The sequence below is a fragment of the Canis aureus genome, chromosome 31 (genome assembly GCF_053574225.1).
Source record: "Canis aureus isolate CA01 chromosome 31, VMU_Caureus_v.1.0, whole genome shotgun sequence".
In the NCBI taxonomy this organism is placed as follows: Eukaryota; Metazoa; Chordata; class Mammalia; order Carnivora; family Canidae; genus Canis; species Canis aureus.
Window position 1 is genome coordinate 11,811,739 of NC_135641.1, and position 13,615 is coordinate 11,825,353.

The following is a 13,615-nucleotide window of genomic DNA, read 5'->3' on the forward strand; positions in this document are numbered from 1 at the left end:
GCAGTGAAGCATTTAGCGGTCTCTGGTCTCAACTCATTGTTGGTGGCTCCTGCACGTTATTCTTGTCTCCTAAGATCTCTAGGGAAGGAGCATGTCTAAAACTTGTCCCTTCCCTATGTCTGGGCACGTGGAGACATGGCCAATAAGTCTGGTAGGGGACTGGGGACAGGACACCAGTATGTGATCACAAGTCAGTTCTATTTGAATCATTGCAATTACTCAATCAGAGCCACTATTTAAAGGTGTTCTAATTAAAACCCGTTGTTTAACATGAAGCTCCTCATACTAGAAAAGCAACGCACAAAGTTCAAGTGACAATTTCTGGTTTTCCCAAGCATTTTCCCTCATGGCTTAGGTCAGGTCTCACAGTAATCCCATAGGAGGCTACAGCCCAAGAAACTGAGGCTTAAACAGGTGGAGTTACCTGCCAGAGTCACACAGACACACAGACATAGGGCCACCTGCCCTTCTATCCGAGTCTCTGTCACGAGGCTTTAGATTTCCCTCTTGAAAAATAAGGTTGAATTTTGATAGAGGGTGTGAACTTGGGAGCTAAAAAATTGGGGCCTTTTTTTTTTCTCTGAGTAATGGATTTTAGGGACTGTGAGTCTTCTGGGGGCACTTGTGCATGTGCCTCTGTGTGTGTGTGTGTGTGTGTGTGTGTGTGTGTGAGTGTATGTGTGTAGTGCTGGGCCAATCATCTTGCTGCTCTCATGGAACGTGAGCAGCCCGAGGCCTGCAGTGCAGGGGACACCCCAGACCGACTGGAGGGGACCTGGGAACCCCGCTGGATGGGCAGGGGTTGGACTCTTTCCTTCCTCTGGCTCTGTGGCTCTGAGGACATGATGTCTGCCCTCCTGGCCAGTCATCCCCCTGCTGTCCATCTAAAGAGGGACAGCTTTCTTGGCCCATGTGGGAAGATGACCCCAGCCAACCACTTGCTGGGTCTGGAGCAAGCTTCCCTCCCACCCTGGGCCCCAAGGTCGGTGGGGTCAGCAGGCCTTGGCCACGGCCAGGCTCCCCACTGTTTAGCCAACGCTGTCCGCCTGCGATGCCTCCAGCCGCTGAAAAGGGAGTTCTTCCGAGGAAGGGTCAAAGCAATAGTTGTGTGTTCAATTATTCTCCCCTGCTTTTCAAATGAGAAAGTCTTACCAATTTAAGTGAAAAATGGCATTTCTTTCACTAAAGAATATTTCTTCTACAACTTACAGTTTTTAACAAACCTAATGGAAATCACAAGCAAAAGAAATCAAATTCAGGGTGTGCGGAGGGCTTGAGACTGGGCCACATGTCCCCCACCCCCACCCCCATCACTGTTGGCAGTGACCGAGCCCACCCTCAGGTGGTCATGAAACTCCTGGCCACATGCAAGTGTGGCAGACCCAGAACCAACCGTGGACGTGTCTTCGATCAGCTGGCGGCCAGCACGGAGCGGCAGGCTCCTGATACACACTCCCTGTGGTATACACACGGTGTATACTTTATGTGTATCTACACAGTATATACTCTGTTTATCCAAACACATCCGTATGCCTCTAGAAAGAAAGTTACTTTACGTTTTACATCAGAAGAGGGAAGCATCCAGAAAGAAATAAGCTCGGGTGCTTCCCCCAGTAGGCTGCTTCTGTCTTGTATCTTTGACACTCACTCTTCCAATATCCCAGGATGACAAGTGGCCCGAGAGCCCAAGACCATGCCCTAAATGTCAGGTTTCAGGATGGAGAGTTCCACTTGGAAGGATCGGATGAAAGAATGGTTTCAGTTCTTTGTCATCAAATTTAGTGACTATAATTACTCAGCAGGAACGTGAGTGGGCAGCCATGCATCCTCAATGCATTGCCGTCCTGGTGGACAGAGCTGCATGTGTATTAGGGGCACAGGAGAAAGTGGTTAATAATAAAAGCAGCAAAAAAAGGGTCGATTTGGTGAATGGTCGGTCATGCTGGGAGCTGACTCCTGTCCTCTGAGGCTGGGTCACTGGGACCTCTGACAACCTGGGACAGGTGAACAGGTCTGCGACTTAGCCAAAACTGCCCTAAGGATTTTATGTAATCAGCAAAGATTTCTTTTCCTTTGCAATGGGAAAATACAGTTCGCAACACCCAAGTCTGGCCCAATCAACCCTTAATGCTTCCTGTTAGCTTCTACTTGCCTCCCTGATTGCTTCTGGGGACCCTGCTAATCCACTGGAGTTTTGCAAAGACCATGGGTTCCTAAGACTCATGTTTTGTACCTCATTGTACAATGTCATCGTGGCCTTCGGAATATTAAGTTCTAAAAACAGATTAGATGTATTCAATGGCAGGATAGCCCCCAATGACTGGATTCTTGAGGCCATGAGTCAGGTATGCATGATTTTATTTAAAATGTGTCCAATAAGATTTTCCACCTGGGATGAACATTTTACCTCTTTCCCACGTATTATTATAAACAGTGTTTCCTCACTTCATGGAGTTTCTTAGAAAGTTCTAAGTAACTTAACAGAAGAGAAAAATGAAAGTGTGGGAGATGGAATAACGGGGAGTTTATATCACAGCGAGGGTGCTCACGCATCACGCAGCCCGGCCCCCCCGGGACACACAAGTGACAGGAGGGTGAGGGAATAGACCCGGTCATGCAAGTCCTCGTACCGTCACTTGGGATCCGTTGGCAGTTCTGGCATTCCCTGTCACTAGCACGTGAATAGGATGAGTCAGATGACTTCAGGGAATGGGAAATCGTCTCTTGCTCTGGGTGGTGGGTTGACCAGCTGGGAGAAGACAGGAACACGAATGCGGTGTCGTAGGAGCGTTTCAGAGTACCGAGGGGGCTGTCCCACTGCCGGCGCGTCGGGAGCACGCCCCGCGTCCGCACGGCTGCATGTCCACGGCGGCCACAGCGGCCCTGCCTTTTGTCCCCGGGCACCGGGTTATCTGGGGACAGCCGCACACCACAGCATCAGCAGAGAGTGCACGTTTTCACCCAGTGGGCAGTTGTAGTTTTAAGTCACTAGAACCTGGCAATGAGAAATTTTTTTCAGGAGCCAGAGGCCAGGACACAAATGAAGTCTACATGTCGTCACACGGGGCCACGGAAGGACACGTCTCCGAGTTACGCTGACCTGCCAGGGAGAGAAACAGAGACACAGAGCACAGCGATGCAGGGCGTTCCTAGCGAATGTGAGCGGTGCCATGGGCGTGAGGTGGGTGGAGCAGTAGGCGCTGGTCTCCTGTCTGCTCTTTGGAGCTGCTGTCTGGGAAGAAGCCAAGGGCGGTGTGAGGGGGTGGGCGGAGGGGCGGGCGGGCTGGGGAACGTCACCAGCTCCACATGGGTTCTAAGGTGACTTCGAGATGGCCACTCATTTACCATCGAAACCTAATCCCGAACAGCGTTCGCTCCCTCGTTCTCCCTGTAAACACATCTGTTCATAAATAACTTAAACGTCTCCTTGGCATTCAGGATTCAGTTCCGGCTGGAGTAGAAAAGGGTGAGGATGCTCGGCGTTGAGGAGGAGATGTCGGGAACTCGTGTGTGTGGACAGGTGGCTGGAGCGTCTCCCGCACGTCGAGGACATCAGCCATCAGACACGGGCGGGGTGACCCAGCCGTACTTTTCATGCGTCTTCACCAAACTCTTAAAGGTAGCTTCGGCTTCCTTGCGGCTGAAGGACTTTTTGGATTTGCCGGCCTTTCTACAGATCCGCCCCTGCGGGAGAGGGAAAGGGACACCAGGTTAGAACCCCCTAGACGGGCGCCAAGCAGAGCAGGGCGCCGAGCTGTCGGGACGGGAGGGGTGCGGCCCGGCTTCCACCGGCGCCTCATCCCTGGGCCCGGGAAGCACCTGCTCTGTGTCCTCGGCTCCCCACGGCTGTCCCAGGAGAGGCAGACGGGGTCCCTGGGCCGGGGGGCTCCTATGGCCATTCCTCCTCGCTCCCCGAGGATGCTTCCCTGTGATTTCCAGCCTCCCCCACAACCGAAGAGGCAGAGATTCATAGTTAGATGTGTCCGTGCAGCTATTCACACGCACATTTCAAAAGTCAAGCTCAAGCTCAGGACCAATGGGTGAATTTCTGGTCATTCATGTCACGTGGGAGCCACTTCATGAGAAGACGGGGAGGGCATTTTTGAGGAGGAGGGAGTCTGTCTGGAGTCCCAAGAGGGAGCAAAGATGAGGGTTGGTGCTCCTTTACACAATCCGGGAGACAGATCGGGGCACCGGGACCAGGCGTTCCTGACCCAAAAGATGGGACATCTGCATCTGCAGTGGACAAGAGCATCTAAACCATCTCAGAATGGATGCAGAAAGCTCTAGATCGTGAGGGAGAAGGAACCTGCAGGCACTACTGACATGACTGTGTCTCAGGCTACGCTCTCCTTTCCAGAAAGCAGTGGGAATGAGGTTTATTTGGCATCTGAGGGAAGGAACACATGGAAGGCAAAGAGGAGCTCTGGCCGGGCGGGAGCCTCGGTCGGCAAGGGCCAGCACGGCTCTCACCACCCAGCCTCAGGGTCCTTCACGAGGCCTCCTGGTCACCAGGAACACCCTGAGCCTCTCCTGCATGCTCCCCGGTGCTCACTTCCTTGGGCCCCTCCTGGAAGACCTGCATGTCTTTCTGAGCATCTCATGCGCGCGTGTTGCAGGTGGAGTGGAGGAGATCGTTGACATCTACCCGCCTGCAAGCTGCACACACCGTCTCCAACCATCTCCTCCACTAACAAGTCTCTGTGGACAGGCCCTCTGCCTTTCGACACCTAACAGTTCTGTCGCGGCACACCTGTGTCATCTGTGTCGCAAGGTGACCTGAACTGGAACCGGGCCTCACCACCAGCAGCCTGACTGGTGCTCCCTTGGATGGGCATCCAGGACAGTGGCCACTGGGCCTGTGTGACTACAGGCAGGCAAGGCCCATCCCATCTTGGCGGTGTCGGATAATCCACTGACGAGTCTGGGGGGAAGGCCGTTGTACCGGCCTTGTCATTCAAGGGGAAAATGGTGCCCAATCACCAGAAACTGGGAATGAAAGAGTGTTTCGTGTTCTTATATTCAGAACATCTGGTTCAACATTTGGCCTTTTAACACTGGAGACTGAGACCAGTGCCCAGGGAAGGAGCCAGAAATCCAGAGTTGCCGCTGGGCCTGCCCTCTCTGGACATCTTTCTGGCTGGGCTTATCTGCTGATGGGGGGCAGTGCCACCTCATCTAATCTGCTGCTCACTTCACACCAAAAGTGGTGCTAAAGGAGCAAAGGAAGGATGAAAGAGAAGAAGGCGGGAGATTGCCACTCACTGACTTCCAGAAACCTCCCCAGGCCTCTCCAGCATGCGACTCCTAGTTTGAATTTTATAACTTCCTCCATTGCTTACACGGTATAGTCACATTTGATATAAAGGGACCACGGGAAGCTAATACATTTATAATGATCATCCTGATGGCTTGAGATCAAAGTCTAAAGTTGCTTGATTAAACAAGCAAACACATCTTTGCAGGGATACCAGCATCAATTTCTACATCAAATGGGAACAAATATCAAGCTTTATTCTTTTGCCTAAAATGCAAATCCTAGCCATCTCTATCATTCCTGTCTCTAACTCCAAAAGTTTGTGGTATGGTTTGACAATTCTGAACTGAAAACAGACAGGCAAACACAAACTCACCATAATCTTGGAATATTCTGTTGTTTTTGGCGTGAACATACACTTTGCCTGTTCTTTCTGAAAGTCCCAACTATTACAAAACACAACAGACAAAACCCCAAATGAACAGACCACTCTTTGTTTCCCTTTCTTCCCAGGAAACATTATGAACATCAAGCCCCAGCACTCAGTCAATTCAGCAACCAGGAGACAGAGCCTACTGTAACCCCGCCAGGTCTCTGTGCCCTCGCTACCCTCAACTGCCCACGAAGACCTTTCCCCTCGTCTGGTGTCTCTGGAGTTTTAATTCATAGCTAACAGACCTCTCTTCACAGATTGCCTGTCCCCTTCTTGATAGGCTGTTTCAATATCACCCAGGGGAACACGGAGCTTGAAATGTACCACTTACGTTGCCTGGCCCAGCCAAGGTGGCTGAGCTGGTTTTGCTGAGATGCTCCTGAGGTGCCCACTGCATCAAGACGTGGGGGTGCTCCATGTTCCCCGGGGCCCTTGATGTTCAAGGTCATTCTGCTGTGGGGCCGGCTCCCGGTCTTCCCTCCAGGTGCCGTCCGTCCCCTGGAACACGGACTGTGGGGAAACCTTTGGCTCAACTGCTCTGACCCGCTGTGTTGCCCTCTCTTAAGTGGGGACAGGATTCCCTGCCCAGCATCATTATAAGCATCAGATGAGATGCTGAACTTGGAAGCACTTTGAAAAACGTAAATTGCATTACAATGACTAAAAAACGGTCCTTATTGTCGTGACATTCATATTTCTTCCTTGTCTGGTTCCATGTAACTAATAACCAGAGTCTCTCCTGGAGGGTTTCCTGGAATAAATCTTGTTTCTCCTAAAACACCTCTACTTGTATTTAATGTGAACAGATCTGGATGTGACAATTTACTCAACCCGCTGTGATAGCTTCGTGTAATCGTTAGTTTAGATAAGTAAACACCCTCTCTCTCCTGAGCCCCAGACAGTAAACGTACAGGTAAGAGCAACCGGAGGCTTTTCCCTTAATGCCCTTAAAAATTCTCACCGTAATGCTGATGCACCGCGGGGCTAATGAGACTAGTTCTCTAGGGCTGTGTGTAACAAGACCATTAGTTAGTACTTCGGTTTGACTTTTGTGTGGAGGAGCCAATCACAATAATCCAACATGAAAAATTCTATACAGCTACACATGTCTACACTTTTCTACATGACTCCAAACTCAGATCCACATGTCAGTCCCTTCAATGGCCTCCATGACCTCAATGTACATGGTGAATTTCATTCATTCATTCATTCATTCATTCATTCATTCATTCATTCATTCTGTCGGATACAGGGCCTAGAAAGACAAAGGGATAGTGGTCCCTCCCTGTAGGAGCTTCGAGCCATCATGGCATGGGCTGCAGGGACAGAAGGTGCACATCAGAGCTTCCCAGCCTCAGTCCTCGGCATCATGGGCCAGGTCCTTCTCTGTGGCGGGCATCCTGTGAACTTTAGGATATTATGCCGTGTTGTTGGTCTCCACCTACTAGATACAGCGCAACCTGCCCCACTAGAGTTATGACAACCAAATCGTCTCCAGACATTGTCAAATGTCTCCTCAGGGGTCAGATCACCCCCTTTGAGAGTGGCTGGCATATGGAATAAAGAGGGCATGGGGCAAAGAAGAGGTCCGTTCGTTTCCTATTTGTTTATCAAAGGATTGCAATAAGTCTTCCCAACTTAGGAACTGCTGGTTACTGGGACTGCAGGGCTTTCTAAGGTGGAAATGATTCTGGTCCTCACACAGCTTGGAGGGGAGGATGGGTTCTACTGTGGGGTAAGGGAGGGTGGGGGGGAGGAGTAGCTCCGGTTGTCTGTGCATCAAGAAAGGCTTCTGTCCGATGACACTTGAGCTGAGCCTGGACATGTGGGTGGCAGGTGCTCACCAGGCTGTGGTGGCAAGCATAAGGGGTCCCAGAGCAGAAGTTGAAACAGCTGGCTGTATTCAGAGAACAATGGAAAAGACACTGGTGAATTTGGGGCACAGGGCCTGTGTGTGTGTGTGTGTGTGTGCACATGTGTGCTAGGGTGAGAGTGCAGAACTCAACAGACTTGGCTTCAAATCCCTGCTCCAACACTTCCTGGCTGTGTGACCTTGGGTGAGTTACTTAACCTCTCTGAATCTTGCTTTCCTTATCTGTAAAATAAGCATAAGAAGAACGTGATATGCCCTGGGTTTTTATATGGACTTAATGTATTAAAACACGTAAGATAAGATGCTTGGCATAGCGCCAGGCACAGGTGGACACAGTAAATGGGGCTTTTAGGTTTTGGAACTCACAGACAATCTCACCTTTTGACCAAGTTAGCTTCATTCTGGCCTCTTGAAAACACACACACACACACACACACACGCACACACTCTTTCTGTTTTTTGTGTATATTATGACTTGGTTTCTTTTATTTATTTATTTTTTTTGACTTGGTTTATTCTGTCACAGAATGTCTGCGGGCAAATCCAGTAGTTCACATTTATGTGGCTCATTTCCCAGCTTTTTCAATAACGTCTATTTTAACAGGTTGAGATAAATACACTCATTCTATATTTCTCCTTTGATTAGATTTTTCTTCTACTTTATTTTTCTTTGCAAACCTACTTCCGTGGCATTTCTGCATTTCATTCGTCCATGAATTATAGGCTTCTGCTCTTTTAAAAATAGTTTCCAGACTCTCATGTGAAGTTTTGGGGTTCTTTCCCTCATTTCCTGGGCTGAATTACAGAGCGGCTACTTGTTTTCAAAGTCTTTGAAAGTTTAATTGTTAGTTTACAAGCGCTCACCATCCCTAACCCCTCCAAAAGGAGTTTCTAATGTGTGCTGTTTGCTCAGCCTCCCTCCCTAACATGGCAGAGGAGACCCGGAACAGAGGAAGTGCCAGGGCCGTGGGGAGGAGAAGGCGCGCTCGCCGGATCTCTGAAAGGAGGTCCACCTGGAAAGGCAGCCGTGATTTCGCCTAAGGCCTAACCTGCAAAGCAGATCAGCTTACAAAGTTCTAGAGCACAGATAAGACCCTACAACAGGTGAGGCAGCTTCAAAGAAATGTTTCCAAATCAAAACAGTTACACTGAGCTGTTGGCCAGCAAGGGAGGGACTTCAACAGGATCCCATCCAGTGAGGCAAAAAACAGAAGCTGGGAGCAGGAATATGCTCATTTGATTCTGCAGCACTTAGCAGGGGTCTGAGAATGTGTGTGTGAGTATGCATGTTGGCATGCATGTCCATGCATGTGCTCAAATGTGGATATGAGTGTGTGCGTGTGCATGCATGTGTGCACATGTGGATATCGGAGTGTGTGCATGCATGTGGGCACATGTAGATATCTGAGTGTGTGTGTGTGTGTATGAATGTGCTCGCATTGGATATGACAGTGTGTGTGCATGTACTCACATGTGGATGTGTGTGTATGCATGGTGCACATGTGGATATGAGTGTGTGTATGCATGTGCTCACACATGGATATGAATGTGTGTGCATGCATGTGGATATTAGTGTGTGTGCGTGTATGTGCTCACATGTGAATGAGTGTGTGTGTGTGCATGCGTGTGTGCACACATGGATATCTCTGTGTGCGTGCATGTATATAGGGTCCCTGTAGTGAAGTGGCCGCTGACAGAACCCAAGAGGAACCCTGAGGGAAACCCTCCTGGCTGAGTCAGGGAAGCCCCAGGCCACAATGGGCCCATTTGCGGGGTGGTCAGTGGATACTGGGAGACCCCTCACCTGCCTGGGAGTCTGCCCAGCACCAGCCAAGGCAGGGAGAGGGAGCACCAAGGAGCTAGGAGAGCCAAAGGGGAAGGGGCAAACTGATGCAGTGCTCCCAACATCTGGGGGTGGACCGTTTGTGGCTGTGGAGCCTGTCCTGTGCCCTGGGATGCTTGGCAGCGTCCCTGGCCTCAGCCCACCAGATGCCAATAGTTGCCCCGTGCCAGTGGTGACAACCACATCTCCACAACCACAGTATCCTCTGACATTCCCCACTCTAGGTCAAGCAGGGAGCATGCTGGGCGAGTGCACATGGGTGCATCTACCTTGGCCTCGGGGCTAGACAGGCAGGGAAGACTTCCTGGAGGAAGTGTTCAGAGGGTGGACTCAAAGGACAAATTAGAAGGTGTGCGTCCAGGTATTCCTGGGAGGACAGAGAGAGAGAGGAGGCTGGGACAGGAGATACATTAGTTCCTAGGGCTCCTGTAACAGAATGCCAGACCAGGGAGCTGAGATCAACAGAAATCTATTTCTCACAGTTCTGGAGGCCAGAAGTCCAGGATTGAGGTGCCAGCAGGGCTGTTTCTGGGAGCTTTAGGGGAGAATTTTTGCCAGGCCTCCCCCAGATTCTGGTGGTCTGTTGGCCATTGCCAGCATCCCCTAGCTTGCAGACACATCACCCCGATCTCTGCCTTCATGTTCACATGGCCTTCTCCCAGCGGGTCTCTGTTTCCAAACTTCCCTCTTCTTACCAGGACACTGACCACTGATGACCTCGTCTTAACTTTACATCTGCTAAGATCCTTCATCCAAAGGAGGACACATTCACAGGTGAGGGAAGGGGTGGCCAGGACTTCAATATATGCTTGGGGGACATAAGCCCTCCCACTGCAGAGGTAAGGGTGATAGATCCTCTACCATCATCCTGCAGCATCTGGACCTCTCCCGTGGGTGGCAAATCATCGAGTCAGGTGTCCTTTTGGGATAGGTCCACTTGGGAGGTGGGTGGCTGGTCAAGTGTGAGACGGTGGCCAATTGGAGAAGAATCTGTCATGTGGCCAAGGAGGCCTGGGACACTCTGGGTTTCTGATCCAGGAGGAAATAGGTTTACAGGATCAGATCCTGAGTCCCTTGGAGTTGGCTGGATTTGGGATGTGTATCAGAAATGCAGCACACAGAGCCGAAGGAGGCTGCTGGAGATGGTGCTTGGGGCTCTCACATCACGGGGTCCAATGACAGACGTGGGGAGGGTCCACTGGGGAGAGAGGAGGGAGGGGACATGGCCACTGGCTCTTGAGTAACCTGCTCTCCCAGTACCTAGCTCCGTGCCTGAATCCCAGGCACACTGACACCTGTTGCGGGGGTGAGCCTTTGGAGAGGGGTAACAAGGAACTGGCCCGTGTGCAGTGGCGAGATGCCGAGATGCCGGGTGGTGAGCACGGCCTGGTGATGGCAGAGCCAGTGACATACTGTCTTAGCACTGCCCCAAGAGAGGGACTGGGGAGCAGGCGGGGACAGGCAAGGGCGCGTCAGGAGTGCTCCGGCTGGCAGTGCACAGGTGCCTGGTGAGCCAGAAAAGCACCACGGTGTGTGTGATGCTCCCGTGATATATAATGAAATCGGAACTTTAAAAACTCTTCTTGGCTTTATACTTTAGCAATTTCTGCCATTAATACCAAACAAGTCTGGTTCTTAAATACAGTTTGGCTATAATAAACTCCCAAGAAAGTAACCTGTATTTCCCAAAGATTTATTCAGTGCCTACCACCCAACAGAGCTCCAGGGGTTTGCTGGGGATACCAGGTGAGACCAGGTGAGGGAGACGCACAGGGCTGCACCCAGGAGCCTAGGGGTGGAGGCAGGGGTGAATGAATGAATGAGCACTTTTGGCCAGAGTCAACCTCCCTGTCCTGGCAGGACCACTGACCTGCTTTCCTATGGCATTGGGTCTTACCAGGGTGGAGTTCCAGAATATTGCTCAGGATACAAAGCCACTTCACTCAGGAAGGACTGTTCACTTCTTAGAACATACTAGAATTTTCCATTGAGAAATCTTACATAAACTATTCTCTACTAGAGCCTCTACTATTTTCCCAATGACTGGTAATAAATGTACTCAGATATTTTCTCTTAAATTTGTGAACATCTTAGAATGTCAAAGACAGCATCAATTTTATATAAACTTGGATAATATTCAGTAGGAATTGCACTTGGAGCTACCTTACTTAATATTATCATAAAACATCCTTGAGCCACTGGCAGCACCAAAGGCATGGCTCATGGATATTTCTGATGCTTGCAAAACATAAGCATCTCCTTCCTTTACACTTTAAAGACAGCTCTAGCAATTACTGAATCTCTTCTGAGACAGATGGTCTTTTCCTGGAAGAAGCAAGCAGAGAAAAAGAAACTTTGTACTAAAAATTTAAATTATTTTAGATAATCATTTCAAAAAAAAATCTTGGGGGGGGGGATTTCCATTAATACTTCTACTTCTGCTTAAGCAGCCGGGTCCCCGTGGGTTTCATTAGCGGCACTAGAACACAGTAAGTGATGGTTAGACGTACTTATTAAAGGCAGTCATGGCAGCTGTGTGTCAGGCATTGTTCTCAGGACGGGGTTTGAACACACACATTAAACCCTCCGTGAAAGCCCAGCAGGTAGGCTTTGCTACAATCAACCCCGACTTTCAGATGAATAAGCAGACACAGAGAGGTCAAGTAATGTGCTCAGAGTCACACAGTACTCAGAGTAAGTGCAGTACTGAGCCCAAGGCCAGGCCGGCTCTCAAAAACAAGGAGAAAGGTTGCATGTGCAAGAGAAGGAGAACAAGATACTGACCACCGACTGCACACAATGCTGCCCAGCCCGGCCTTCTCCCACTGGACATGGGATGCGCTGAGGTCACTGACCCCCTCCGTCGTCCCTCTGCACCCTCTTTATAACAGAGGGCTCTGGGCCCACCATCCCTTGTTTAAACCTTATTTAAACAGGGGGCTCTGGGCCTACGGTTCATTTAAACCCCGAGCTCGGGGATCCCTTGGTGGCGCAGCGGTTTGGCGCCTGCCTTTGGCCCAGGGCGTGATCCCGGAGACCCGGGATCGAATCCCACATCGGGCTCCCGGTGCATGGAGCCTGCTTCTCCCTCTGCCTGTCTCTGTCTCTGTCTCTGTCTCTCTCTCTCTCTGTGACTATCATAAATAAAAATATATATATATAAAAATAATAATAAAAATAAACCCCGAGCTGATGTGCATTGGATCTACCCAGTTCTCCCTTGGTCCCCTCCTCAACCCTGGTGGACCTTCCTCAGTGAGACAGACACCTGCTCACTCACGGTCCCTGTCCCTCCAGATGACGGGCAGTCTGTCGTTGCCGCTTCTGCTAGACAGAGAATGCAAAGAGAGCTCATCAACAGGCCAAGCCAAGGACACCACATTCCATTTTCATGGCTAAAGGATTTGTTTAGCACAAAACTGCCACTCCTTCAGCGTCTTTGACTTACGAGGTAAATCCAGCTGCCTATGTAATGGGTTCTAGAGAAGTCCTGCCAGCACAGCTCTGTCCCTGGTATCACAGGCAAACTCACCGGGCGCTCCACACACTGGCCTATCTTCACTCACGTAAATCTTTCTCCCGTGGACCTGGCTCCATGGGCATGAACAGGTGATGTTAACTGTCTAGGTTTCAGCAGCCCCGGCCTTCTTATAGGATCGCTCTGTATCTGTTTCTTTTTTTCTTTTTTTTTTTTTTTTTAAGATTTTATTTATTTATTCATGAGAGACATGGAGAGAGAGCAGAGACACAGACAGAGGGAAGCAGGCTCCACGCAGGGAGCCCGATGCGGGACTTGATCCCAGGACCCTGGGATCATGACCTGAGTTGAGGGCAGACTCTCAGCTGCTGAGCCACCAGGTGCCCCGCTCTGCATCTGGTCTGTGCTGAGTGAGTGATCGGCAGGAAATGTGGCATTTCCTTACCCAGCGTGACCTCCCAGACCGGAATCCTGGCCACGTCATCCCCTACACACTGGACCTTCCTTAGGGCACCATATTTCTCCTCACCTTGGAACACATTTTGAAAAGGATGAGGATCAACATCTTCCCCACAGCGCCCGCTGGTGTTTCCGTCTTGGTGGCTCAGTCCTCACTGCACCCTCCTTTCCAGGGACCGGGACTCCCCTCACCCTGACTCGTGGCCACCCACCTGTTCCACAGGCCCCGATGCCAGAAGCTGTCTTTGTTGCCACAGTGCCTTGATTTAAGA

At 50.5% G+C, this 13,615-nt stretch overlaps 1 protein-coding gene across 1 annotated transcript in view; it reads right to left on the reverse strand.

Moving 5' to 3' along the window:
• Positions 1-2,341: 2,341 nt before the first annotated feature.
• Positions 2,342-13,615, reverse strand: part of UBE2QL1 (ubiquitin conjugating enzyme E2 QL1) — a 41,032-nt gene continuing 29,758 nt past the window's right edge. The window contains exon 2 of the mRNA XM_077879629.1: positions 2,342-3,684. Coding sequence (XP_077735755.1) covers positions 3,553-3,684 — 132 coding nt within the window. The 3' untranslated portion in view covers positions 2,342-3,552. The remainder of the gene's footprint in view (positions 3,685-13,615) is intronic.